The sequence below is a fragment of the Acytostelium subglobosum genome (assembly GCF_000787575.1).
Source record: "Acytostelium subglobosum LB1 DNA, scaffold: scaffold22, whole genome shotgun sequence".
Lineage (NCBI taxonomy): Eukaryota > Evosea > Eumycetozoa > Acytosteliales > Acytosteliaceae > Acytostelium > Acytostelium subglobosum.
The window spans coordinates 516,665-542,586 of NW_012236511.1; the positions used below are offsets into that span (position 1 = coordinate 516,665).

The 25,922-nt window shown below is 44.0% G+C and overlaps 9 protein-coding genes across 9 annotated transcripts; 5 read left to right on the top strand and 4 right to left on the bottom strand.

Moving 5' to 3' along the window:
* Positions 1-1,914: 1,914 nt before the first annotated feature.
* On the bottom strand, positions 1,915-5,666 carry SAMD00019534_095200 (hypothetical protein; the record flags this gene model as incomplete). Its single annotated transcript, XM_012895445.1, has 4 exons — positions 1,915-3,666; positions 3,725-3,919; positions 3,999-4,369; positions 4,430-5,666. The coding sequence occupies 4 exons, from the start codon at positions 5,664-5,666 to the stop codon at positions 1,915-1,917; spliced, it is 3,555 nt and encodes a 1,184-aa protein (XP_012750899.1).
* Positions 5,667-6,239: 573 nt separating this feature from the next.
* On the top strand, positions 6,240-6,992 carry SAMD00019534_095210 (hypothetical protein; the record flags this gene model as incomplete). The annotated part of the gene is made up of 3 exons (XM_012895446.1): positions 6,240-6,296; positions 6,386-6,483; positions 6,587-6,992. The coding sequence occupies 3 exons, from the start codon at positions 6,240-6,242 to the stop codon at positions 6,990-6,992; spliced, it is 561 nt and encodes a 186-aa protein (XP_012750900.1).
* Positions 6,993-7,165: 173 nt separating this feature from the next.
* Positions 7,166-8,333, bottom strand: SAMD00019534_095220 (hypothetical protein; the record flags this gene model as incomplete). The annotated part of the gene is made up of 4 exons (XM_012895447.1): positions 7,166-7,242; positions 7,326-7,886; positions 7,963-8,119; positions 8,208-8,333. 4 exons carry the CDS (start codon positions 8,331-8,333, stop codon positions 7,166-7,168), a joined length of 921 nt encoding a protein of 306 aa, XP_012750901.1.
* Positions 8,334-8,531: 198 nt separating this feature from the next.
* Positions 8,532-9,257, bottom strand: SAMD00019534_095230 (hypothetical protein; the record flags this gene model as incomplete). Its single annotated transcript, XM_012895448.1, has 1 exon — positions 8,532-9,257. One exon carries the CDS (start codon positions 9,255-9,257, stop codon positions 8,532-8,534), a length of 726 nt encoding a protein of 241 aa, XP_012750902.1.
* Positions 9,258-10,343: 1,086 nt separating this feature from the next.
* Positions 10,344-12,053, top strand: SAMD00019534_095240 (hypothetical protein; the record flags this gene model as incomplete). The annotated part of the gene is made up of 3 exons (XM_012895449.1): positions 10,344-10,424; positions 10,548-11,658; positions 11,761-12,053. The coding sequence occupies 3 exons, from the start codon at positions 10,344-10,346 to the stop codon at positions 12,051-12,053; spliced, it is 1,485 nt and encodes a 494-aa protein (XP_012750903.1).
* Positions 12,054-12,254: 201 nt separating this feature from the next.
* On the top strand, positions 12,255-17,925 carry SAMD00019534_095250 (hypothetical protein; the record flags this gene model as incomplete). Its single annotated transcript, XM_012895450.1, has 6 exons — positions 12,255-12,664; positions 12,748-13,765; positions 13,839-14,486; positions 14,557-14,718; positions 14,790-17,119; positions 17,205-17,925. The coding sequence occupies 6 exons, from the start codon at positions 12,255-12,257 to the stop codon at positions 17,923-17,925; spliced, it is 5,289 nt and encodes a 1,762-aa protein (XP_012750904.1).
* Positions 17,926-18,127: 202 nt separating this feature from the next.
* SAMD00019534_095260 (hypothetical protein) lies at positions 18,128-20,817 on the top strand (the record flags this gene model as incomplete). Its single annotated transcript, XM_012895451.1, has 4 exons — positions 18,128-18,512; positions 18,657-19,714; positions 19,777-20,350; positions 20,417-20,817. Coding segments are annotated over 4 exons (2,418 nt in total), but the record flags the coding sequence as incomplete, so codon positions are not given.
* A 223-nt stretch (positions 20,818-21,040) lies between these two features.
* Positions 21,041-22,764, bottom strand: SAMD00019534_095270 (hypothetical protein; the record flags this gene model as incomplete). The annotated part of the gene is made up of 3 exons (XM_012895452.1): positions 21,041-21,215; positions 21,281-21,460; positions 21,524-22,764. 3 exons carry the CDS (start codon positions 22,762-22,764, stop codon positions 21,041-21,043), a joined length of 1,596 nt encoding a protein of 531 aa, XP_012750906.1.
* A 1,066-nt stretch (positions 22,765-23,830) lies between these two features.
* SAMD00019534_095280 (hypothetical protein) lies at positions 23,831-25,678 on the top strand (the record flags this gene model as incomplete). The annotated part of the gene is made up of 2 exons (XM_012895453.1): positions 23,831-24,178; positions 24,785-25,678. Coding segments are annotated over 2 exons (1,242 nt in total), but the record flags the coding sequence as incomplete, so codon positions are not given.
* Positions 25,679-25,922: the final 244 nt, after the last annotated feature.

Sequence of the window (25,922 nt, forward strand, 5' to 3'; positions counted from 1 at the left end):
ATTGATTAATTGATTGATTTAGGAGGAAAATTAGATGACTGATGGCGTGTGTGATCACAAAGTGATCGAGTGTGATTGGGTGGGAGGGAATTCGTGTTGTCTCGACAACAATGAAAACTCTGCAAACTGTACAAGGAGGAGAAAGAGTGTATGTGTATGAGTGTATCTGTGTGTATATGATTATCTGTGTGTAGACAAGTAAGTGAAATAACAACTAGTTGTAGATTGTGCGTAGTGTCAATCGTATATATGATACGTTATTTAGAATGAGGCAGTTGGAATGTATGTCCTGCCTGCTCTCGATCCTTCCATGACTGGCATGGTGATGAAGTAGACAACAGATCGAAGTGGTTGGTTATCACATGTTCTGTGGTGTGTGTGTGTGTGTGTGTGTTGAGAGTGTACAACAGAAGAAAGACAGACAGATTGGAGTGATCGTTGTGAATGGCGATGGGGTGATGTCAATGAATCAAGTAGTTGGGGGGTGTGACGCAAACTGTGGGTGGGGGTGATTCGTGTGTGGTGAATTTCATGTATTCGTTGGATGGACAGATAGACAGGGAGAGGATGTGAAATCAATCCCCAATTATGAGATTATAGGGGTGACTGTTCTCATGGCAACCAACATTCACACAAACAAACTCATACACTTATATGGTTTACTCTCTCTCTGTCAATGGAAGATGATGTGGAGATGAATGACTTGATATGGAGTGTGGTGGTTTAGGTCATCACTTTGGTGATTATAAAGTGAAAGAGAGAGAGAACAGGTTGAAGAGACACTATCGTTTCTTATTGTAATTGATTGGTGTTAAAGTTAAAATTGTAGTAGTAATAATATTATGATTATAAGACAATATTTAGATATTATAATGCTTGTGATTGAATTGATATTATTATTTAACTTAATAATAATATTGTGACTTTGATTGATATGTTGGTGGTTGATTGATCAAACTAATACTGATAGGAGTACATACATTAATTAAAGGGTTATTGATATTTAAATGTTAATAAATAAATAATTCTAATATCTGTATTAGTATAAATGAATAAAGATTGACTTAAAGAATAATGATAATGATTGGAAAAGTTTAATGGAACTTGTTGTTCTGGTTGTTGTTAATATATGTGATGATGATGATGTTGATGATGTTGGTGATGTTGATGATTAATAATATGATTAGGTGAGCGAGTGCCTTCCCACCTATATAGGTTGCTAATTGTTTAAAATTCTAATACCTGACTATTATGGTGATCACACACTATAGGCCTATCATCTTAGGTGAATCAGTGCACTGAAACGCACACCCTCATTCAGCAGATGCAATGTGCATCAACTTTGCACATCATCCACTGGTCCAGAAGCTGCAAAGGGGGCATCACCTCCTGAACTAATCAACCTACCCCTTTGTCCGGTCCAAAATGAGACGTGGTGGTTTTCCTTAAATGGGTTGGGGGTTGGGCCAGTTCGATGTTTTCTCGTTGGGGAGGAATCGATCGACGCCTAAAAAGGAAATTGTTGCACCTTTGTCATTTGTTCATCATCCTTTTTGTTTGGGAGCTGTCCAATGACATTCAGTGCACTGTACATCAAGACAGGATGATGAGCTCAATTAGGCAATTTACCTAATTAGTATACCTTGCGCAGGTTCCTTTGTGATTGTGGATAATCATCAATCAAATTTCAAATCCATTCCGACCGGAAACCCATTTATATCCAGTTGTGGACGATCGAGGATAAGGTATACCCGATCTAATATATGACGACCTCGTCGGTACAAACAATCGGAACGAGTTTGTGCGTTCAATCTGTGGCGACACACTCAAGGATTTTGTAGAATGAGTAGAGTAAATAAATATATGTATATTTTAAAGAGACACTCGATACATGATCATGTCCACACAACAATCCTATGGTGAGTGGTGATCAGTAATCTGAGTGCTGTTGCCAACAGTGCCGCTGCTATCAAATTGAGATGCAGGCTTCTTCTTTTTGAATCGAAGTGTTGCAAACCATGATGAAACTGTTCCAGACTTCTTGTTATTGCCCATTGTGTTGGATGCCACCAACTCATCCGCTGCGGATGCAGTGTCAAGTGTTGTTGTCGATGGTAACAGTAACTCTTTGTTGTTGTTGTTGCTTCTCGAGTTGATTACTTCCAATGAAGTGGCTGAGGATTTGGTGGATGGCGGGGTGGACTGTGAGGATGATGATGATGGTGGTGGAGTAGGATTGCTATCCAGCGGTTCAAACAATGATCCTGTGATCTTTGTTGTCTGTTGTGATCGTCTACCAATCGTCTGCTTCCTGAGGGTCATAAAGTCACGCTCTACCTTGGGACTGGCAAAGCCGATGGGGAGAGGAGCCGCAGTTGTTGTCTGCTGCTGGTCCACTTGTTCAACAGACTTGTTGTCCGCATCCTCCATTGACTTTTGTATGTCTGTAAGCGCCAGGTGTTTGCCACGGAATCGAAGGGTGGCGTACTGTTGACTGAGGGCAGCCTTTGCAAACCCTGCCTTTTCCTGTGATCTCTTCATTGCCTCTTCGTTGACCAACTTCTTGTTATCCAAGTCTTCTTGAACCTTCTTGAACTCCACTAGCCATGCTTCCTTGTCTTTCAAGTTTGGACAGAGTAGCCTGAGGATACAGGCACCAAAAGAATCAACCAGCTCGATGATCAGGTCTGGTTGCTTGGTGGTAGTATTGTCGTTCAATGGAGAGAGCTGTAGGGACTGAGCAGATTGGCCACTTGGTGACATGATGGGACTGACCTGTGATGGACTAGATGGTGATGTCATGGGGGAACGATTCGCAGACAGTGTAAGAGCCGAGTGTGATGGGCGAGGTGGTGTCAATGACTGTGCCGTTGGTTTGTTGATTTGTGATGGGGGTGGCGAGACTAAAGTTTGTGACCTCTGCTTTGGTAATGGTGGTATACCAGTGGGAGAGTTTGTTGATGTCCTGCTTCGACTTGATTGTGTGACAAGAGGTGGCTTGGATGAGGAAGAGGGTGTGGAGGGTGGAGCTGACTGTCGGGTCAATGTCTGTTGACCATTTGATTGATTTGTCACAGTGCGCATCTTGGATGGTGGCAGAGGTTTGGTAAACACCTTGATGTGTGGGTTCTCTAGGGACACTGGTGCTGAAGACAATGCTGAGGTACCACCCACCGCGGTGGTTGTAGAAGGTGATGATTGATGAGGAGAGATGGGTGCTGGTAGTTGGTTAAGGTGTGATCTTGGTGAAACCTTTGGAGGTGGTGGCTTGGCTGGACAAATAGGCACCTCCTTGACCATTAACTTGACAGTGACCAGATTCATTCTGATGGACTCCTTTACCTTCCTTCCATCCTTGCGCAGCAAACCACTGGTGGTAGACTTTGCTCCGACCAATACATCATTGAACAGATAGAATATTCGTTGTGACTCCTTGCCGCTGGCGGCCACTACACACAAAGGACCCTCATGGACGAACCTTCGATGTGGCTCTGCCAGGTTCTCGAACTTTCCAACAAAGTTACTCTGTATCTCTGAGACCTTTTGGATATTCTCAGCCTCTCTCTTCTTCTCATTGATGGACATTGCAACATCCTGCATTCTCTTTAGTGATTCAGTGAGATCTTGATAGTCAGGATGGTCTGGCCATGTGTTCTTGACAAGATCCTAATAATAGATTATATGTTAGTTGGGAATAAAGGTAATCGATCAACATTCCACTTACGGCCAACAATAATGTATATCTGGGTATCCTTTGGACTGGAAGAATGAGATAATCATTGATGTGTTTGTAGTCCATGTCCTCAAGCTCGGTAATGCATTGATCAAACTTGGGATTGTTCTTGCGCATATTCTTGATTGTCTCAAAGGTTTGAGTGAACTCCTTGACGTACTGTGTATACACCTTTAGAAGGAATATCTAGTGATCCAATCCCATTATAATGTTAGTATTCTATTACATAATTACAACATCCACCACGATCATATTAAGTACTTACGAACTGAATGAATATCTTTCCAATTGTTTTGGAGTTGGACCAGTTCTCTATGACTGGCTTGAGGTCTGCCAAGAGGGAACTGTTGTAGTTCCTGATCACTTCAATGTTGGAGAATATCTTCTTGAACTCCTCTAGCATTGTTGCCTTGATGCCGATACGTGTGGCCTGCTCTTGAATCGGCTCAAAGTAGTGAACGATGAGACGGTCCAAATGTTTGATGTACATCTCCTCGGTGGCCAACAGCTCATCCGCTATATTATGTCTGTATGCAGAGTTGCGAACTCGTTTGTGGAAGTCCCTCCTCGCCAAATGTCCTCGTACCAGTGCCTGTACCTTGATCCATTTCTTCTCATATGGTCTAGCCTTGAGAACTGGGAATATATAAATGTTAGAATTTCTGTCTATTGGAGGATGGACTTTGTATGACTTACGTATCTGTCCTGGTGTCAATAGTTGGGATGCAGACTTGTTCTTGAGTATCGACTTATAAGGTGATCCACTTGGAGATGATGATGATGAGGTAGAGCTCACCAATGTTGATGACAGGTTTGGCAGTGACTGATGAACGAGTGGAACCAACTTGGATTGGCGTTTTGGTTGGTCCTTTGTTGCTGTTGACTTGCGACAAGGCTGTCGAGCAAGACGGTTGACATTCAAACGCTTCAGGTGTGCCTCTGCGCTGGCAATATCTTGCTCTGTGAATTGGATGGTGGCGGCCTGCTCATCGGTGAGCGGGTCAATGGTCTTCTCTGGTTGTTTGGTCAGCAATTCATTGCTGGCCATATCGGCAAACACCTCGAGTGACTCTAGCACCTTGATATAGTTCTTCCTCTCATGCAGATCGGACACTGTGAATTGGTAGAAACGGGACACTCCAATGTCCTCCATTGCCTGTGTAAAGAAGAGGAAGTTCTCGCGAATCTTAAAGTTCAGTGATGTGCCAGTGTGAATCTTTGGAATAGAGTTGGCCTTTACAGACAGCATCAGGCGACACAGGATGACACCATCGCCCAGGCTTCCAAACAGCTGCGTGCCATCTGGCAACTCCAACTCCAACAACTTCTCAATCCACCGTCTGATGGTATAGGTGCGCAGTAGGAATGATAGGCAGCTGTTGACAAAATTGCCAGTCGAGTTGAGGAATGATCCGCCACCATTGGCGGCACGTTTCACAGAACGCTTAATGGCCAACGCCACCAAGGCATTCACATCCTTCTGTTGTTGCTGCTCGGCCATCGCTGCGTCAGGAATGGCGGCCGCAGTATTGTCCAGAGTGGCGGCACTACTACTGCCACTACTGCTACGACTTCTACTCCTATTGCTGCCGATACTGCCGCGGCCACTATTGCTGCTAATGTCCGAACACTCGACTATATTCTCTATCGAAGTCGAACTAGCTATTGTTGATGTTGACATTGATGGTGATAATGAATAAATGGTGTTGTTGATGTTGTTGTTGATGTTGTTGCTGTTTGTGTTGTCGTAGTCGTTGTCTATTGCGTCGTCCACTCCTTGCGGTGGTTGTGGATCGTCACATTTATTATTGATTGCTAGGGCAACCACACCAATGGATGTCTCTGGCGACATGTCGATCGATTGTAGGTGTTGTTGCTGTTGCTGTTGCTGTTGTTGAGGTAGTGGTAGTGGGGGTGCACTGACAGACAACATGTGATTGTCCAGACAGGTTCTATCTATCTCTCTCTGTCACTCTATCTATCTATCTCACTTTAAGGTGTATATATAATAATTAAAATGGTAATGTTATAACAGGAAGTTGGATGCAACAGTTGATCATACCACTACCACCAATCACTAACCACACACCACTACCACCTACACTGACAGGTTATCTCTCCCTACCTCTCGCTCTCTCATTGAGCGTTCGTGGGGTGTGACAAACAGAACTCAACACGAACCAATCAAACTTTCCTCGAGGTCAACTTTGTTCATTCAAAGAATCAAGTCTGTAGTATTTGAAAGGAAAGAGTTATGCTCAAGAGAGAGATCACGAAATGAGGACTTTGGTAGACCATAACACCAGGTCCAAGACAACAACAACAAGAGTTCTGGGTTATCATAAGTTCACAGTAACACTAGAAGTGGAGATTGCTTTAGTATTATGGTGTTGGCGTCATTGAACCACTAGCTCACTACTTAGGTTTTATCTGATTCTCACCCTTTTTGATTGAAGACACACAATCATATTGATAGTACTAGATTCATAGATATATATAGATAAAGATGAACAAGAAATACGACAAGCTTGGTGATGCTGCCTTCAGCAAGGTAGACAAGATTGTATGTTGGTAGTTTACATGTTAATAATGGTCGATTACACACACAAGTCAATCAAGCGTTGCTAACATACCTACTGTCACCATCTATAGAGTGCAGAGTTGTTCACTCTTACATATGGCGCATTGGTTACACAACTGATCAAGGACTATGAAGATATTGACCAAGTCAATACCAAGCTTGAGCAAATGTATGTCGATTCAACATGTTATTCTGATCATTCATATGAGATGATGATCATACTACAATAGTACTCAATCTATGTAGATATTAATCATATACAATCAATACAGGGGATATAATATAGGCGTTAGATTGATCGAGGAGTTCTTGGCAAAGTCGAGCATTGGACGTTGTGCAGACTTTATCGAGACGGCAGAGGTGATTGCAAAGGTTGGTTTCAAGATGTTCTTGGGCGTCAGTGCTCAGATCAGTGACTGGGACGCCGAGAAGAAGGAGTTCCATCTGATCATCGATGACAATCCCTTGGTGGACTTTGTCGAGCTCCCTGAGCATCTCAAGCACAAGCTTTACTACTCAAACATCTTGTGTGGCGTCATGAGAGGAGCTCTCGAAATGGTTCAGATGAAGGTCAAGTGTACCTTTGTCAAGTGCGCACTGTCTGATGAGTCACCATCAGAGATCAAGGTTGTTCTGGAAGAGGTCTTGTCTGATCTGGCGCCAGTTGGCTATGACTAATCAATAGTTAGTTTAGTGTCTCTAAACAACAAAAACAATACCATCTCTCTCTCTCTCTCTCTCTCTCACTGGACTCCATTGTAATGAATGCCCTTTGATTGTGTGTACTTAATAAACGACACTAGCTAGCTAACGCTACAAATATAAATGTACTTATACTTTATCTCTTTATTCTACAACACAATAATAATAACAGGCCATACCTGTCTTGTGCAACGCTGCTTGGAGTCCATGTCACTCTTATATCTATCTACACGTTATATTCTAAATGATCAGTGTCAGTCAATCATTATGACCTGTAAGGGTTGGTATCTACAACATAGAATAACATACTTATCTCTAGATTTACAGGTTCACCTCCACAACATATGTAGTTCTGTCCATCCATAAAGTCATCCATTGTCTTGACTTGCTTGCCATCGAATGAGAAGACCTTCCTGACTGGACCAGTCACAAGACAGACCTTGCTGGATAGGTGCTCCTTCAGCTGGTCGTAGGTCTTGAACTTGGTGGCGTGGATGGTGATGCGCTCACCACCATGGACCTTGTCAGAGTTCCTAAAGGCTCGTATCACCTTGGCCTTTTCTGTACCGATCTTAAAGGGCTGTGGCACGCCGTCCGTGTAACTGGACACAACAGGCTTCTTTGAGTTTGGGCTTGGTGTTCGTCTAGACATTGATGTTTTTGATGCGTCTGTCTCGCCAGTACTAGTTGTGCTGGTAGTTGTTGTTTCATCAGCCTTGATGCTCTCTGTAATGACAGGTGTTTTCTCTGGCTGTGCAGTGCTATCGACAGAGGGTACTGCGGTGGTTGTAGTTGTAGTCGAGGTTGTTGCTGTTGCTGTTGCTGGCTTTGAAGATCCAACACCAAATATACCGACTAGTCCCTTTGCATCTATTATAGTTCATTGAACGAGTACCTGACATTAGTTGTTGGAACTCTTGAGTACTTAAAAACACGGGCAACATACAGACATCTTCACTCAACTTCTCGGCACCACAGCATACATAGTTCTGTTGATCCTCAAAGTCCTCCAATGTCTTTATCTGCTTCTTGTCAGGTGCCGAGTAGATCCTCTGCACTGCACCAGTGTACAATCCGACCTTTTTGTTTAGTTCAACCTTGAGCTATATATATGATGGGTTATGGTATTAGCAAAATTGTCCATACTCATTGTTCACGAGTGATGATGATGTGATTCATGATGATACAAACTTGATCCAAGTTCTTATACTTTGTTCCATGGACAACTATTCTGACACCCTCCACCTGATACTTATCAGCATTCTTCCAACAGTAGATCACCTTTCCCTTCTCAGTTTGAACTCCAAACTTTTGCATTATAACTTATCTATTTCTTGTTGTATCTGTGTTATTACATAAATATACATAATGAGCTATTAACACACATACCTGATGATCAATCAGCTGTTGGGGAACAACAACCCCACCGTTACAAATTCAAATTTAAATTCAAATAATTTGAATGAACAAAGAATGAATATGTTTCAATAATAATAAATAATAATACATACAAGTTTAATAATAGTATTTATGATTAGTTGGTTCGTCTTGGTGAGCTGATTGTGAACAACCTGGAGCATCCTTTGGCTTGGCCAAACAACAGTTCCAGTAGACACCTGAAGGTACACCTCTGTTTGTCTCGACGATCTCTCTGATGTCAGTGTGCATCGTGCACAATGCTCGAGTGTTACTGTATTGTTGATAGGTGACATTGCACCTGGTGCACACACGCTGACGATAGATGTCACAGTAGATCTTCTTCCATTTGACATCCATGATCCTATCATATCTGGACACCAACTCCTTTGGCTGTTTATCATTCTTCCAGTGTCTCATGTCTCTCTTGAATATCATCTTCCAGAGTTGATTGTCTCCACCGACCATGTACCAGAATCGACTGACTGATTGAACTGTGATGATGTCCTCCACTCGTAGGTACGATGCAATGTGTTGTAGGAGCTCCAATGACATAAATGATATAGAGTCATCGTCATTCAGCTCGATAGAGTCCAATTCGAACGAGACTGAATTGATTAACTTTAGTAGATCATTGGGTGAAGTTGTTGTATGTCTAGTAGAACATGACACTTCGGGTGGTGTAATTATGTTTGATTGGTTCTCGGCCTCTTCTTCCAGTGGTTGAACATCCCATACATCAGTTCTTATTGGGTGTGACACTACAATCTTGGATATATAATCGTCGTCGTAGTGTGATCTTATGCAACTGATCTTTGATCCCATAATTTAAATATATATTTATATATAAAGATAGTACAAGTATTTACATCTACATTAGTTATTAATTCACTGATGGTACCATGTTATATATAATAATTCATTCAGTGCACCTTAATCCAGAGTGCTATTATTATTAGTATCTGTTTTGATTATTTATTGTTACCAAAAAAAATGTTGTTGGAATAGGATTCATCGAACCAAAACCCCAACATTTCAACTTTAATGCACCACATCACATGTGATTGATCAAAAGTCAATAGACTTCATTTGAAGTGATAAGTAAAAATACCTCAATGATAAGAGTGAAGGAAACACAATACATAAAGTTAGTCACATTAATTACTATGAACACAACTTTGTTTTAGATTGGTCTGGTTTACCCTCCTCCGACATTAACATCACAATGGTCAACACTTCTTCTTTCCGAATTGTTTGGCATTGACAATCCTATACTATCATCAATGGCTCCACATTGGACACGTGTGCCAAAAGATGTTAATACAACATGGTACCGATCTTCTCTAATTGTATCTGTCTTCTCTAGCTGTGACGCCACATCAAAAGAAGGTTGAAGAACTTTGAAACCAGAGGGGGTAATCATTCTTCAAGTTCTTCGCATCGGATTTTGGACCACGAAGAACGATCAAAGTACTGTGTGTCTTTTCGTTCTCCACACAAATTTCGTACATGATCACATGGTTTGCCCCCTTTGATTAGTCAAACAGAGACGACTTTTTGATCTTGGCAGGGAAGTGTTCCCAAATGGCCGTCCGTCGAGATATTAATGACCTTAGGAGGAGTTGGGTGAAGAATATATAAATAAACCAATGACAAATATAAATATCAAAAGGGTGGTGGTATCAATGATTTGGGTCAAACACCCCCCATATCGTCTCAACAAAGTACTACTAAAGACTGGTTGACAGCTCAAACTCTTGATTTTTCATAATATTTTTCTTCCACACCTCAACAACTAATATATATATATATATATATATAAATATATATACATCATCAATGGTCAACGAAGATAACAAATCATCTTATGCAACCAGTGTTTCCACACCTGGCGATGATTATGGTGGCCCTATGGTAGAGGAGCTTGACGAATATGAAAAGACCAGTCATGGCAAGGTTGACTGCTCAAATGGCATTCTCGATGCTGAGGGCGTATGTGTTATGTTCTTATAGTTGATGATAGTGGTCCTCTTCTATCCTCTCGTTACCTTCACTCACTCACTCACTCGTCTTTCGTCTCTCTCGTCACTTTCCCCCCATTACTTAAACAAACAGAAATTGATACACTTTCGAACATTGTGGGCATTCACTGGACCTGGTTTCCTGATGAGCATTGCCTATCTTGACCCTGGTAACTTGGAGTCTGATATACAAGCTGGTGCTGCTGGAGGTTACCAGTTGTTGTGGGTCGTCTGGTGGTCCACAGTCATTGGTCTGTGGCTCCAGTTGTTGGCTGCCAAACTTGGAACGGCTACAGGTCGTCACTTGGCCGAGCATTGTCGTGACTACTATCCCAAAACCGCACGTATCCTTCTCTGGATCATGACTGAGCTCGCAATCATTGGCTCTGACATTCAAGAGGTGATTGGCACTGCCATCGCCATCAACATCCTAAGCAATGGTCACATCCCACTTTGGGCTGGAGTGCTCATTACCGCTGCCGATACGTTCACCTTCCTCATGTTGGAGAACTACGGCATTCGTAAGCTGGAGGCATTCTTTTGCAGTCTCATCTCGATCATGGCCATCACCTTCATTGTGGAGTACATCATCAGCAAGCCCGACCAACTGCAAGTGTTTGAAGGTGTAGTATTCCCTCTCTGTTCAAAGAAGAATGTCACAATGGCAGTGGGTATACTTGGGGCGGTAATCATGCCGCACAACATCTACCTACACTCTGCCTTGGTCTTGTCACGTGACATTGACCGTAAGGATAGCAGACAAGTCAAGATTGCCAACAAGTACTTTGCCATCGAGTCCGGCATTGCCCTGTTCATCTCATTCATTATCAACCTTTTGGTCGTCTCGGTGTTTGCCGTTGGTTTCCAAGGTGTCACCGACATTGGTCTGGCGACCGCTGCCACCTACCTCGCCGAAAAGTACGGTCAGGCAGCCAAGTACATCTGGGCTGTCGGACTATTGGCTGCAGGCCAATGCTCAACGATGACAGGTACCTATGCTGGTCAGTTCGTAATGGAGGGATTCCTCAACCTTCGCATCAAGCCATGGAAGCGTTTGATGATTACAAGATGCACTGCCATCGTTCCCGCTATTGCAGTGGCCATTCTGTCGCAGTCCCATCTCGACAGTTTGGATGAGTGGCTCAATGTACTTCAGAGTGTTCAATTGCCATTCGCCATTCTTCCAGTGTTGTTCTTCACTTCACGTATGTTGATCAAAATGTCTTCAAGTCATTATAACCTATGAACATCTAACTGACATCCTCTTCATCATCATCATCATACATACACATCACCATAATTTGTAGGTGAGGAGGTAATGGGTCAATTTAAGAACCATTGGTTGAACAATATCTGTGTTCAGTTCCTGTCATTGATGATCATTGGTATCAACATCTACCTGATCATCACAGCGGCAATGGCCGTGTCCACTGCCTGGTGGATGATCCTTACTCTGTGTATCTCATTCTTCCTCTACTTTACATTTATCATCTACCTTGCACTGCCCAAGAACTACTCTGAGGCCCTATCGCTGAGAGTTAGATCACTTTTCAATCCAAGTGGCTACACCTACCTCTCCAAGGAGGACAACATTAATTAATTGTTAACTATTTATAAACAAGTTATTATCTCAGCAACCCCTTGCATGGTTCAGAATGGCTCACCCCAAACTTCGTTGGGCAAACAGTTCTTTCAACCAAAAGGAAACTCAGATTTTTATTTTCAATCAAATCAACAATTCAAAGTCATTATCTTATTTGAATACATATATATATAAACAGGTAGACCCAAACACATCGCAATGTCTACATCACCTTCAGTTCAGGTGATCCCTGTTGTTGCTAATGGTTCACTACCAACTACTGGTGGCTTGCAAACATCACCACCAGACACTACGACTATTGTAAAGAATAAGCCAGATGTTGTTGTTGAACACTCCTCAGCAGCTACACCAACACTATCATCATCATCATCATCATCTTCACCACCAGCCTCAACTACAGCCTCGTCATCATCACCTCTCTCATCAATCACACCATCCACCTCTGGATCATTCTCATCACGCATCACCACCGTATACATCGAAGAGATACAGGCCAGGAACATCAATGAGAAGGACTTGTTTGTCAAGTTCAAGGTGGACAGGAAGAAGTTCAAAACCAGGACTCAAAAGAGAACCAGCAGTCCACTTTGGAATGAAAAGTATACATTGTAAGTATGACTGGATGATGGCTATTTTATTGTTGTTGTTGTGGTTGTTGTTGTTTCTAACCATTTCCAATGCATTTGATAAGATCAACGCCCAGTAAAGTGGATGAGATACAGTTCACCCTTTACAGCCAGAATCTACTAGGCAATAACATTAAGGTTGGCACTGTCAAGTATTCACTACATGGCAAGAATGGTGCATCCACCACCACTACAGATATAAACAAGCAACAACAGTCAGCTGATACAACAGAGATATCATCATCAACCAGTTCCTTCACCTCAAGCAGCTCTACTACATTTATGACAGTGTCGTCAGATACAGTATCAGAGTCAAGTACACCCATTGTGGAGAGCATCAATATCAATCATTGGTTGCCCTTGGAGCGTCGCATTGGGCCATCACCTGCTGCACCGCCAGAACTCAAAGTGCGCATGGTGGTCAAGATCCGTGATATCTCATTGCTCAATGATACAGACACTAACAGCTCCACATCGGTTGATGACCACCCGACACAATTGGTGCCTCCATCACGCTACCATCATCACCACAGTCGACACAACCATGACGGTTCCATCAAGGACCCCAAAGAGATGTCTTTGATTGGCAAGGGTGGCAGCCACATCAAGAAACTGACCAAGCGCATCACATCAAAGATTGACAAGGGAGGCAACTCCAGCTCACATGCTGGTGAGCAAAGAAAGAACGACGAGCGAATGGCAATCATTGAGGAGCAAGTGGCAAAGGAGCGTGTCAAAGAGCTGGAAAAGGAGGCAATCGACAAAGAGAAGGAGAGGGCACGCGAGAAGCTTAGACAGCGAGAAGATGAGGAGCTACAGAAACAGCTGGAGAAGGAGCGCCAGGAAGAGAGGAGGAAGGCCAAAGAGGCAAAGATGCGAAAGGAGAGAGAGAAGCGCATGCGACCAACACGACCGATCGATTACTTCTTTGTGGTTGGCTGCTCATCCAAGTTGGAGCCAATCGATCAAAGATATGATATGTCCTCAAAGCTTACAGACCCCATGGAGATATGCTACAAGGGTGAGCTGCTCGACACATATCCTCCCAAGGATGAGGAGATACTTCCCTCACATATATGGATGGTATGTTTGGTCAGTGACAAAAAGAACGAATATGTCCAAACTAACGACATTCCCTTAACATCATCCTATACAGTATTGCTTCCCCAAGGGTGTATCATTATCTACTGAGGAGCTTCCTCCATCATTCTTCCCATTCGTCCTCACCAACGAAGTTGGTACAAGATTCTACGGCTCGTGCTTGATGTTCTATGAACCATTGTCTGAGGAGCTGTCAACAGAAGTGAAGAAGAGAAGACATGCCTATCAGAGTGCACAACAACAGTCCACTCCAGACAATTCATCAGACAATGAGGATGATGAAGCAACGGCGGGCAGCAATGACAGGTCCAAACGCGCGTCCACCCCATTGCCCAGTGCAGGACAACAACCATTGTCCACACCAACATCCCCAGTACAACTATCGAGCAACAACACAACCAGTCCTCAATCATCAAGTGCTGTACCCACAGGACTGGTGCCATCACAACAGCAGATGTACACCCCAAAGTGCATATGCTTCCTGTCACACTATCCATTCTACAGCTTCTTCAGAGTCTGTCTGAATGACCTCTATCAAAAGGTGTTTTTCATGTCGGCGCCACTGCCCATTGAACGATACATCCTCAACATGGTTCACGACGTTCCATTGCCCGTGCAAGGCGTCAGCACTGTCAACTACACTATCAACAAGACAGTAATAAGCTTGAAAAGACCGCCCGAGTGTCTTTTACCAATGTCCGACGTACGTTTTTGGGTTCTATTCTTGTTTATGGTAGCACTCACTCACTCTATATACCTCCAACCTTATTTAGCTACCATTCTCCCTTCTATTCAAATGTCTTGACATCAAGAATGTACTGATGCTTCTCAAGTGCATACTACTTGAAGAGAAGATTGTATTCATATCGACACACTACTCTCTGTTGACATATGTAGCAGAGATATTCTCAGCACTTCTCCATCCATTCGTTTGGGTAAGTTACTTCAATCCTCTCTCTCACTCTCTCACTCTCATTGTACTCTCACTTACAAGCATCACTCCTAGCCCCATGTATATGTTCCAGTTCTTCCAGAACTATTATTGGAGTACGTCTATTCCCCATTCCCATTTATCATGGGCGTCCACAAGTCAATGAGCAACTATATATTGAACGAGGAGAACCTTCTAAGCGAGATTGTCATTGCTGACTTGGACAACAACATGGTACTCATACCTCAGGGTCAGGACAGACTACATCAGGCCAGTCTACCAGAGCGAGAGACCGCTCAGCTCACCTATCAACTGCGAAAGGTGACCCAATTCGAATTGCAATGTTCAGACATGCCAAACTATGACCTCAATTCAATGTCACCGATTCAGTCCTCAATCAACACTGACCTTGGTGGAGGAGGAAGCAGCAGCAGCAACAACAACCGTCGATTCACAAACAACCATCACAATCAACATCATCGACATCATTACAACCCTGCGCCAACCCCTCCCGCATCCACTATAGTAGACGAGCACATACGACTATCCTTCCTACAGTTCTTCTGTTCAATCATGGTGGACTATCGCTCGCATCTCAAATATCTGCGCGTATTCCCAAAGCCCATCACCTTGTTCAACAAACTACAGTTCGTTAGGACACGTGCCACCTCAGCCAGTGAACTATTCTACACGTCATTTGTGGAGACACAATCGTTTAGCTACTTCCTGGATCAACATTCTTGGCCAAAGAAGAACGTCTTTGACTACCTGATCGAGACACAACGATTCAAGAGGCCTGTTGAGGAGTTGTGTGTTCTCAACAACACAGCCATCCCACAGGCACTGGGCGTTCAAGAACCTGCCAAGTATTCTGTGGTCAATGCCCCTGCCCCCTCATCATTGCGCACAGCACCCACCACCATACGAGAGTATAGTCGATTCCCTCCATTGAAGGCTGATCTGATGGTGACCACGAGCTCTTCATCGGGTGGTCAGGATCATGTTGTCTCGACTGCATCACTAGTATCAATGGACATCTACAGCACGTCGATAGCAATGGCAGAGAGCGGTCCTGCCAATCCAAGCGATGACACACTACTTCCACTGGCCATTGTCGAGGAGCAACACAAGTCATTCGATACCATTATTCAACAATTCCTCTCAAAGATCTCTGGTGATGTGCCACCAGAGTCATCTGACACTCAGCAGTTGCTTGAGCTGCTTAAGTTTGAGTCTGGTCGTCAACTATTTGGATACCTACTGCTCAAGCACCAGCGCAACAATGCCGATGAGAATGTCCCCAGCAAGGCTCGACTCAGCGATGCAATGTTCTATTGTTTGGGTGACATGCTCAAGGCAGCATTGCGTGAAGCCAACCTCCACTCGGACTTTGCCTCTACACGAATGTTCCTCGAGGCATCGTTCATTTATCATCGCATCCAAAAGGTGTCCAACGAGCATGTCAGTGAGCGACTGAGGAATCAAGACATCTGGCAGAACTATAAGTTCTGGGAGCAGTTCTTCTACGATTCGATCGAGCAACGTTGTCGTATGCTCTATGGAAACATCATTCGAGAGATGCTCAAGTGGCACAGCTATGCAGGCGACAAACAGGACAAGATCAAGAACGACGAGCGTGAGATGGAGTTCTCTCTGCTCTCCAAGCTGGCCTACTACATGATTCATTTGGGCACCCAACCAGACCTGATGAGACGATTCGTCAACAAGATGTGCTCCACCATCAACTTTGACAATGATCGAACAGAGATCATGATGCAGGTCGTCTCCAACATCACCAGAGCACGTGAGATGTACGACATGGACAACTTGGAGAACGACAGTACCAGTGTGACGATGGACGGCAACAAGCACGTCGACAAGGATCTCCACCAATTTACAAAGGACACATACATCTCGATCGGTGGCAGGAACTCTACAAAGGCCAACGAGGGTCGCGAGCTTCTCACTCATCTGATCGATGAGAAATCCAACAACATTGTTGCCCTCCGCAGTTTGAGTCGAATCATGAACCTGAAGAGTGCATGGGCCGAGAAGCGATCCAAGACCAGCGCCAAGATCGACTATCGAGACATCTCAGAGAACAGAGGAGACTATGTGGTCAAGACATTCAATGGACACACTGAAGGTGTTCTCTGTTTGGCATTGACAGCACAGGGACACAGAGAGAATAACGTATTGGTCACTGGCAGTGCCGACTCCACACTACGCGTGTGGGATGTCACCTCAACAAACTGTCTTGGCATACTGGAGGACCATGGAGGTTGGGTGAACTGCGTGGAACTTGTATCTGACTCCAAGATATTCAGTGCATCCTATGACAAGACATTGAAGCTCTGGGATCTGAACAAGTGCACCAAGGTCAAGTCATTCAGAGGTCATAAAGGGTATGTATTATGATTGAGCGATCCAAGTGATATTATGTCTTGGTTGTTAACAACTAGACCACCTTATGATACATAACCAACACAGATCTGTTAGCTGTCTCAAGAACATTGACAATCATCAAACAATATCTGGATCCTATGACAATACCTTGTTCATTTGGGATGATAGATCAACAAAGCCAGCTGGAACACTACTTGGACATCAACAGCCTATCATGAGTGTACTGAGTGATGGATACAGGATCATCTCTGGCAGCAGAGATACAAACATCAGAGTGTGGGACCTGCGCACAATGACCACATTTAAGATCCTCTCGGGACACACTGACTGGGTCAAGTGTCTGCAGTACGACAATGCCGACGTGCTTCTTAGTGGCTGCTGCGATGGCAAGGTCAAGGTGTGGTCGCTCGAGAGTGGTGAGTGTCTGAGGACACTTCAAGGACACAGCGGAAGCATCAACTCACTACTGCACCACAAGAAGGGTGACGTCAACAAGTTTGTCACGGCCTCGGCAGACTCTACGATTCAGGTCTGGGACTCAAACAATGGTGTGGAGAGTGCCACGCTTACCGGTCACAATGACGAGGTGATGGGAGTAGAGAACTTCATCAACAACCTTGTAGTGTCTGGTTCATTCGACGGCACTGTAAAGTTGTGGGACGTTGACACTGGAAAGTCGCACCGAACCATCCACAATCACACCAACAGAATATCGACGCTAAAGACATATGAGTCGATCATTGCCACTGCTAGTTGGGACAAGACAGCAAAGGCTTGCATCTTTGGTCTTGACTTTAGAATATGATCACAGTGATTAAATATTACTTTGTATTATTTATTTGGAACACCCGGCTGTTACATACGCAAAAATCAGTTGTCAACTGAACCTGGTTCTTTGGGTGCGTTGGGGTACCTAAAAACTTCAAACTAGTTTTTTTGATCAAAACAAAGCTTTGCAGAGCGGGCAGAAGCCTCTGAAGATAATTACGATTAGTGTTCAGACACCTAAATCCAATAATACATCCATACATATATACAAACACATACAGATGAAGAACTCAAAGGATTATCTGTTGCTAAACGTCAATAAAGATGAGGACGGGGCACAGACGGCCTCAGAGAGTCTTACTCACAGAAGACATTCACACAAGGTCTCCGAAAAAGAGAAAGATGCAATGCAGGCAATAGAGAGCTTGGACTTTACAGAGATCGATAATATACTGCTGCGAAAGTTTAACCATGACGATCAGAACAAGCGTAATAAGGTGTTCAAGTCATTGGGAAAATGGGTAATATGCTCCCTTATTGGTATCATCGTTGGTATAGTTGTTTACTGTCTCAAAGGATCTGTTGATCAGTTACAGGAGCTAAAGTTTCACTCTGTAGAGAAGTGTAAGTCCACTTTACATTTACTATTGCAATACACTTTTTTTTGACAACATTCAACTAACCAACAATATTATTGGTTCCCTACCAAACAACAACAACAACAACAACAACAACAACAACAACAACAACAACAACAACAACAACAATACATAGTCATGGATAAAAGCAAATCTATACCATTCTTTATATATCTATCATTCAACCTATTGTACTCGATTATCAGTTGTGTCTTGGTGATAATAGCCGGTCCCTTGGCAAGCAGCTCTGGCCTACCAGAGGTCAAGGGCTATCTCAATGGTATCAGAATCAGGAAAGCCTTCAACCTCAAGACCTTCTTTGGCAAGCTTACCTCTCTCATCTTTGCATTCTCCAGTATGGTGGTTGGTCCTGAAGGACCCATGTTCCACATTGGCTCATGCATTGGCTCATCCATCTCACAGTTCAAGTCCAAGACACTGGGCATCCATTTTAAGAGAGGTTTCTGGGTCTTCCAGAACGACTCGGACAAGCGCGATTTTATCAGTTGTGGTGCTGCTGCCGGTATCGCCGCAGCGTTTGGTGCCCCAATCGGTGGTGTACTCTTTGCTCTAGAGGAGGGCTCATCTTTCTGGTCTCGACAACTCACATGGAGAACATTCTTCTCGTGCCTCATCGCAACCCTAACGGCCAACTTCTTCCTGCAGGGCTTTGGCGTGCGTATTCACGACTATGGAGTGCTCACTTTTGGCTTCTCCAAGAACTTCCTCTACACCTACTACGAGCTCGTACCCTTTTGCATCATGGGTGTCATTGGCGGTCTGCTCGGTGCACTGTTTGTACATCTCAACGTGCGCATCAACTATTATCGCAAGGTATACTTGGGCACTCGACCAGTCTATCGCCTGGTTGAGGTGATTCTGGTGGTCATCCTCACATCATGCATATTTTACTTTCCAGCACTTGTCGTTCCGTGCACCAGTGTCAATCAAGTGATGCAAGCCTCCACTGATGTATGCGATGTTCAACAGGTGATGACCAGCGTTCAGTTCTTCTGTCCAGAGAACTACTACAATGAGTTGGCCAGTCTTACCTTTACCACATCGGAGAATGCACTCAAGCTTCTGTACAATCGTGATGTCAACATCTTCAACTCCTACATTCTCCTATTCTTTGCAATCATCTACTTCATTCTCTGTACAATAACCTCTGGTACATACGTTGCCTCTGTAAGTTAGTTAGTTACATCACATCATCACCATTCACAGACATATAACTAACCTTCGTACAGGGCATATTCATACCAATGATGGTGATTGGAGGTGCTTGGGGAAGACTATTTGGTAAGACTCTTGACCTCATTATGAACGTGGATGCATCCCTCTATGCACTGATTGGATCGGCAGCAATGATGGGTGGCAGTCTTAGGATGACGATCTCTTTGGTCGTCATCATTGTGGAGCTCACCGAGGGCACACAATATTTACTACCAGTGATCCTTGTCGTTATGATTTCGAAATGGACTGGTGACGCTTTCAACGAATCTATCTACGAACATCTGATTGAGCTCAAGCACATACCCTATTTGCCAAGCAAACCATCGCGTCACATGAAGAACTTGACCGTCTCTGATGTCATGGCAAAGGAGGTGGTCACCCTTCCCGAAGTGGTCTCAGTCAAGACTATTCTGGAGGTCCTTAGCAACACCACTCACAATGGCTTCCCAGTAGTGCTCGTACCGAATCTACATCAAGAGTCTGAAGAGGATGACAACAACAACAACAACAACAACAATGGCAGCAGCAGTAGCAATATCAATATCAACGTTGGCAATGGATTGCTAAACTCATCTATTAATTCCGATAGTAGCGATCAATTCGGAACACATAGACTTCAACAGCCAAACCGTCTGAGTGAAGTGTTGTTCAAACGTGATGAAAAGGACGACAAGATCCTGTGTGGATTGATACTGCGCAACCAACTTCTGGTACTCATCAAGAACAAGGTCTTTTCAGACCCGAACCATCTCGACAGCATCAATCTTTGCTCACGTGATGGTCAATATCCTCTGCCCATAGACCACCGCACATTCGTCACAGAGCTCGCCAGTAGCAAGTTCCCGACAGTGAGCGAGGTAGCACACACTGTACCGACACAGGATATGGACAAGCTTATCGATCTGCGTCCCTACATGAACTTTGCAGTTGTCAGCATCAAGAACTACAGCTCCTTGTCTGAGGCCTACCAACTGTTCCGTTTAGTAGGACTACGTCACGTCGTCGTTGTCAATGTATTCAACCAAATCGTAGGAATCCTAACTAGAAAGGATTTATTATAAATTAGCCATTGAGGACAGGTTGTCCCCAAGGCGTTCCCTCCAAATATGAGCAAATTGCGTACAAGCCTACCCCATTGGTTATTGACACCTATCCACTAAGTCCCAATCTATGTTTAGAACCTAACCAACATATGGATATAAATGAAAGATCACATCTTGACCATTCATTTACTTGGGTATGTGTATGTTAAAGACATCACGAAACAGCTGTTTCGTTTCAGCGCTCATCATCGATCAGTGATGATACTGTCATCGATTGAAGACCTTGAAGTTGTGTCGTTGGTTCATTGGCGTTGGCAGGAGAAGGGTTGTTGGCAGAGGCACCGCCATTGCTTAGCTTCAACTCCTTCTTGATGTTTTTGCTGTAGTGAATACCACATGCGTTACAAAGCCTAAGTAGTAGAGCCATGGCATTAGTGATCGATTGGGTATAATTATGGTATTACAATATACATACGTCTTATGTCCGCCTGGACCCTTCCTCCACTCTGGTGTCTCCAAGGTGCCACAGAAGGCACAGTACAGTCCCTTGCTCTTGGGTGTGGACACATAGGTTCTCTTGATACCAAGAAGTTCCTTGTGATACTTCTCGGCCTTGGTTGACCTCTTCTTCCTTGACCTTGTCTGAGGTGGAATACTATAATAGATATATATTAGTAATCTATCATTGATTGTTCAACACAACAAATCTGTTACTTACAGCTTATAGACATTGTTGGCAATTTCAATCTCCTTTACAGTGTTGGTGAGATCCTCAAGCTTGGACTTGAGAGATGCGATGCCATTACCAAAGTCACGTGACTTGAAAGTGTCAAATATGAAGTGATTGAACTCGTTGGTGTAGTACTCTAGCTTCTTCCATTGAACCTCGGCACGCTTGAGATACTCCTCGTCCACTATGCTCTCACTAGAGGAAGAGTGAGTGAGTCGGGGTGTCGATCCAGGTGTAGTACTTGTGGACGTAGAGGAGGAGGTCGGAGACGATGGGCAGCGCTGTGAATCAGCACCTCGAGCAGAGTTTGGAAGTGAGTAGCTGGAAGCGCCATCCCGATGAGTGCACGGTGTTGATGGGAGGCTGGACGGGGAGGAAAAGTATGTGTTGCCAGCACTGGGAGTATGCGGTGACACTGACGGCACAAGCGTGGGTTCTGGGATAGGAATACACTTCTTGAGGTTGAGCAGGGGGATGGAAACGCGATCCTGCGAATGTGACGTCATGTCGCTCAGGTGAGGAGGCGATGACGACGAGCTGATATCTGTACAATGTGGTGCATAGCTTCCACCACCGCCGGTATGCTTTGAGTTGATCATTGATGAAGTCAATGCTGGTAGTATCTGTGGTTTACCCAAAGTCGTTCTAGGGCTCTGAGTTATAGAGTATACCTCAAGGCTGCGTGGAGAAGTGATAGGGTACAGTGGTGGCGACGATGACGATCCATTAGGGGAGCAGAATGTTGGTGGAGAGTCCGGACTGCTACTATGCATTGAAGAAGATGATGATGATGATGATGATGATGAGGCGGTTGATGGTGGTGGTAGTTGTGCATTAGAGTAGGATGATCCATGGTGGTGATGATGATGATGGTAATGGTGTTGCTGATTGGTCATGTTGATTGGATATGACTTTGGCGGGTAGAAGTGACTGGCGTTGTCATCATTCATTAGGTATGAGCCGGGTGGATGATGCTGGCCATGTCCATATGAGAGTATGTCCTCTATGTAGGGATGCTTTCGCTTGAGACTGTGGGTACTACCATTGGCAGAGCTGTGTAGGTACATGGGCGAAGGCTGATGTGGCACAATGAACATGGAATTCATTTGCTCATTTGGGTTCAAAAAAGAGTTGGCCATTGCCAAGGAGGAGGAGGAGGAGGTGGTGTTGGAGGTTGAAGTGGAGGTGGATGATGATGAGGAGGAGGTTGGTGACTGGTAGTTGGACATGTTATAAATAAAAACAACAAACACAATAGGGTTTGGAGGTAAAGGATTGGTGAATAAATAAATAGGTTAAGCTATAATAATAATAAATAGAAGTAGGGTAGTAGGTAGATAGGATGGATGGATGTATGTTGTTGCAGTGTGGAGCTATTTACAACAGTGATAAAGCAGTCTTTTGACGATAGTATTTCAACAATATGGGCGAGGATGACTCTTATTAGCAATTGATGTCATGCCCTGCAGTATAATAAATGGTGTGGCTGGGTGAGAGCCTGTTGTTTGATTTGTGATCAAAGACAATGAACTAGTCCAGTCAATATATATATATATATATATGTATTTGTATCTGTTCAAGATTATAATTAGATAGATAATAGAGAAGTAGTAAGGGAGTGGGAAATAAACTACCAATCAAATCAACAGCAGAAGTAGCTTTGATGTTAAGCTTTGGACTTGAGGCACAAATGTTCACAATGCACGTGATTTAGGTCGCCCAACAATGGCAAGTTGCTCTCGTCTTTGCTTAATAGATCGCACACAGATTTAAGCCATGATGGCTTTTGATAATAGGCCAACTAGATCCTGATGGTGGTTTTTTATGATTTTGTCCTTTTTTTCCTGATCACCTTTATAATAAAGGAGTATTCCAAGGAAGGTGCAAGACCAAGGATACCATTCGAATAATGAAGTTTTGGACAAACACACACATACAAGTTTGTTCTTGTCTGACATCTGTTCCTATGAATCATAAAGTTTACAATAACCTTTTTCGCGGAGGTACTTGCTACGGTGACGTCTGCCCTTTGGACAACAACCTCTTAACTATAAGGTCAATCCATGTTCTCATTAGTCCTAACCTTCAATTTAATAACAATGACATGACCGATCACGTTACCGAGAGTAATCAAAGTCGATCCCCTAGAATGTCCACTTAGCGCACTCATGAGTATAAAGTATTTGAATGAACATAATGATCAAAGCAATTAACAAATATTGATTGGAGATGGGGGTAGTGTTGTTGACAACGCTATATAACTGTGAGAAGAGAGAAAAAAAGAGATAGGTGTGAGTGTGTTTATGTATATCATTGAGCAACGCTTCCCTCCTCTCCAACCCCTTGCTACGATGTACTCTATCCGTCTTTCTCTATCCTCCACCCCTTCCACTCCCCTTCCACCATCTCTCCCACTCCCTTATTCCATCTCCCTCAATATCAACTACAACAACAACAACAACAACAACATCAGCAGCAGCAGCAGCAGCAGCAGCAACAACAAACATTAGTATCAACAACATCAGCAGCAGCAACATTATCAACTATAACAACTTAAGTTATAAATATATATATTTATATTCACATTATTCATCATTTAACATTCAGTTTATTAGTTTGAGGAATAGCTTGGCGATTCCAGGATAGATAGTACATAGTACAAAGATGATGAAAGAGAAACTGCATCCAACTGTAGTGATTCCAACAGTGAATCTCACCAACATCACCAACAAACCTCCTTCATCATCCTCCCCACCAACACCAAAGACTCCACACTATGAGTACGATGGTTGTATGTTGTGCGTCAATGGCACGCCCTGTTGTCTTCAGAAGCGTCGTGCCACATGGACGCTTAAACTGCGGGTGGCGCTCTACTGTCTCAGCCTGTTGCATCCAGAAAAGAAGTACTTTAATCTCAAGAAAGACATCTATACATATGTCGATAACCACTGGGATCTTCTCTCGATCAACACTGCCAAATCGGATCGATGGAGGAAACAGGTGCAGGATTCGCTCAGCCACTGTCGCCACTTTGAGTCTGGTTGGGATGCCATGGGCTGTAATGGTCATTGGCGTTTGATTCAACCACTCAACCCATGGAGCTTCCCACCAGAGCGTGATTCTATCCTTGACGATGACGATAGCTACAGCTATACACCAGAGCAGAGTCCTCGCCCACTCAAGAGCCCGCGTGAGGACCCTCTCTATAGAAACCATCCCAAGACAGTACAAAGAACAACTCGGGGCACGATGGCTGATGAGGAGCTGGATCACAGAAAGCGCAAGGTTGGAGATGCAGAGATTTATACACATCCAGTCAGTCTGGAGGGCGATGACCTGTTGGTTCTCAAGTACTCACCTATGATATATGCAGAGACTCCCTCACCAAAGTGTCGAACTCCACGCACCAATAGCTCACAGACCACTAGCCCATCCATTATATCCGGTAGCAGTCCAATGCTGTCTGCATCATCAGGTGCTTACTTCTCATTGTCAAACTTTAGCAATAACCTTTCGCTCAACAACAACACGACAACAAATAATCATGTACCACATCACCATCACCTATCATCACCAATGCATCATTCACAGGTTGACATTGACCAGCATCACCATTCTCCACGCTCACAGTCCACCAGCCCCATCGTTCCACTTTCCTTTGGTAGTGCATGCAACAACGAAAAGGTTCACTCACCTGCACCGATTCCCTCGGTTCCATTTAATTGGAGAGGAGCTACGTCCTCTGTTGGTCACCCGCCAAACAAGGGTATAAACCATCTCTCCACTGGCACCTCTCCACTCATCAGCATCAATGGCGATTCAAAGACACTTCCAAATCCTTTCTCCAGTCTATCAACGGGACAATCGTCACCAAAGTTCTCCACACCATCACCCAACTTCTTTGCCCATGGATCGAATCTAAAGGTTCCGACCGAGATGCTCCATCAACAGGGAACGTCAGTGGGCAGCATCAACAGCATCAGCCCCTCAGCATTGGATAAACCTTTTCCAACTTCCCCAACCAATAGCAGCATCAACACCAGTAACATCAACACTTCCACTACAACAACCACGAGCACACCAAATACCAATCCAAACCTTTCAAAGCTGCAGCAGCAGAACTTGATTTTGAACTGCACTTATTAGTTGATTTAATAAAATAATATAATAGTAATAATATTATTATTCATCCTTGCATCAAATCAGTACTGAGTTATTGCAAGATGGTGGTCTGGTTGGAGACATAGATTCTGGGCTGTTGTCACTCAGGGCAGCGTGGCGGACGTCTGTAGCAGCGCGGCTGCACTGCTGTCTAGATCGAGGCCAGAGGTCTGGGAAATGGTCGATTGGAGACAAAGGTTCTGGGCAACATAACATCAAGGTGGCA